Source organism: Guillardia theta (assembly GCF_000315625.1).
Source record: "Guillardia theta CCMP2712 unplaced genomic scaffold GUITHscaffold_268, whole genome shotgun sequence".
NCBI lineage: Eukaryota > Cryptophyceae > Pyrenomonadales > Geminigeraceae > Guillardia > Guillardia theta.
The window spans coordinates 61,961-63,761 of NW_005434408.1; the positions used below are offsets into that span (position 1 = coordinate 61,961).

Genomic DNA, 1,801 nt, shown 5'->3' on the forward strand with positions numbered 1-1,801 from the left:
TCCTACCTCCTCCTCCTCCTCCTCCTCCTCCTCCTCCTCCTCCTCCTCCTGGGGCTCGTCCTCCTGTTGGAGGTTGGGCGGCTGTTGACAGCTGGCTCCTTGGAGGAGGAGACGTCGACGGCAGGAGCAGGAGTGTTGGCAGCGGTAACATCGGCCGGCTCCTCGTCCCCCTTGCCCTTCCTCTTTCTCGTACCCACCTGCACCTCGGACGTGAGCTCCTGCACCTTAACCTCCAGCAGCCGCTTCTCCCTCCTCAGCGCGTTCAGCTCATCGATCAGCACAGCGTTCTCCGTCGCCTTCTTCTGATTGTTTATCTTCACCGCCTCCTCGTTCTTGGCCGCCCTCCGCTTCAGCGTCTCCAGCGACCTCTCCATGTGCTCTCGCTGTCGTGCAAACTCGTCCATGCTGTCAGGCACGTCCCTCGCTCCCTGCTCCTTGGCGCCTTTCTTCACGTAGGAGCGATACAGCTGCCGGATCGCGTCCCGCCAGTAGGAGGGGTCGATTTCCGTGACGAGTTTTCCAGGTCGGACAGGAACAGGTTGATCACTCTCTCCTTCTCCTGCACCATCGCGCGCTGCCTCTTAATCTCGATGTTGAGGTTGTCGATCTTGTGGGCCTTGTCGTTGAGAGCTTGTCCGAGAGCATGGTTCGTCCTCACATCCCTCTGCAGCTCCTCGTCCATCTCCTTGATCTGCTCCTTCATGTGAATGATCTGCGTCTCCTTGGGCTCGATCTCCTTCTTCAGCTCCTTGTACTTGTAGTCGAGCACAAACTTAATCTTCTCCAGCTCCTTGGCCTTCATTCTCAGCTCGCTGATTCTCTTCTCCTTGTTGTCAATCGTCTGCTCCCTGTCTCTGATGTCGTTCTTGAGCATCTGAATCTGCCGCTCCTGCTCCTCCCCCTTCTCGTTCGCCTGCCTGAGCTCGTCCTCCTTGTGCTTCAGCTGCGTCTTCAGCGTCTCCATCTCCCCCTTGTGCGTGTCGAACTTCCTCCTCATGATCGCCGACTGGCTCTTGAGGTTTAAAACCGCCTCCTGCTCCTCCTCAAGCGCCTTCCTGTGGTTCTGCTGCACCTTCAGCACCTCATCCTCGTGATCTTCGTCCTGCTGCCGTACAAACTCCTCGTACGATGCCTTGGTGTTGGCCAGCTCCTCCTTGAGACGGTTGTACGCGTCCTGCTGCTCCTTCGTCTTGCTCTCGTACTCCGCCTTGAGCTTCATGATGACCGAGTTGTACTTGCTCTTGGTGATCTCCAGCTGCTCCTCGTACGAGCACTCCATGTCTTCCTTCTCGTGCAGCAGCGCGCGGTACCTCTGACCCTCCATGGCCAGCTTCTTCTCGTACAGAGACTCTAGCTCCTCCGCTGCCTTCATGTGCGCCCGCTCCATGTTCTGAATCGCCTCCACTGCCTCCAGCTCTTGCTGCTCCTTGCGCCTGGGGGAGGAGAGGTCATGTACGGAGAGGAGGGGAGAGGAGAGGAGAGGAGAGGAGAGGAGATGAGAGGAGAGGAGAGGAGAGGAGAGGAGAGGAGAGTAGGGAAAACGAGAGCAGAGCGGAAGAGGGAAAAGAGGACCTCTGAACCATGTTGATCAAGAAGGGAGCTGAAGACTAGTGACGCTCAAGAATCAAGTTCACAGTCGTTCCTCTTCAGGACGCTGAAACATTCAATCCTCGTTTAAAACTATCAAAAAATAATCAGCGACGAAAGAAACTTGTTTTGCTCGTTTGCTGGTTAGTATGCTGATGAAAAAATGTTTTGTATCCCCCTCAAACTTTCATTCTCCTCCTTCTTTGCCTCATCG

The 1,801-nt window shown here is 55.9% G+C and overlaps 2 protein-coding genes across 2 annotated transcripts; both read right to left on the reverse strand.

The window, feature by feature from the left end:
• Positions 1–2: 2 nt before the first annotated feature.
• Positions 3–404, reverse strand: GUITHDRAFT_121957 (hypothetical protein; the record flags this gene model as incomplete). The annotated part of the gene is made up of 1 exon (XM_005818784.1): positions 3–404. The coding sequence occupies one exon, from the start codon at positions 402–404 to the stop codon at positions 3–5; it is 402 nt and encodes a 133-aa protein (XP_005818841.1).
• A 260-nt stretch (positions 405–664) lies between these two features.
• GUITHDRAFT_55425 (hypothetical protein) lies at positions 665–859 on the reverse strand (the record flags this gene model as incomplete). Its single annotated transcript, XM_005818785.1, has 1 exon — positions 665–859. A coding segment is annotated over one exon (195 nt), but the record flags the coding sequence as incomplete, so codon positions are not given.
• Positions 860–1,801: the final 942 nt, after the last annotated feature.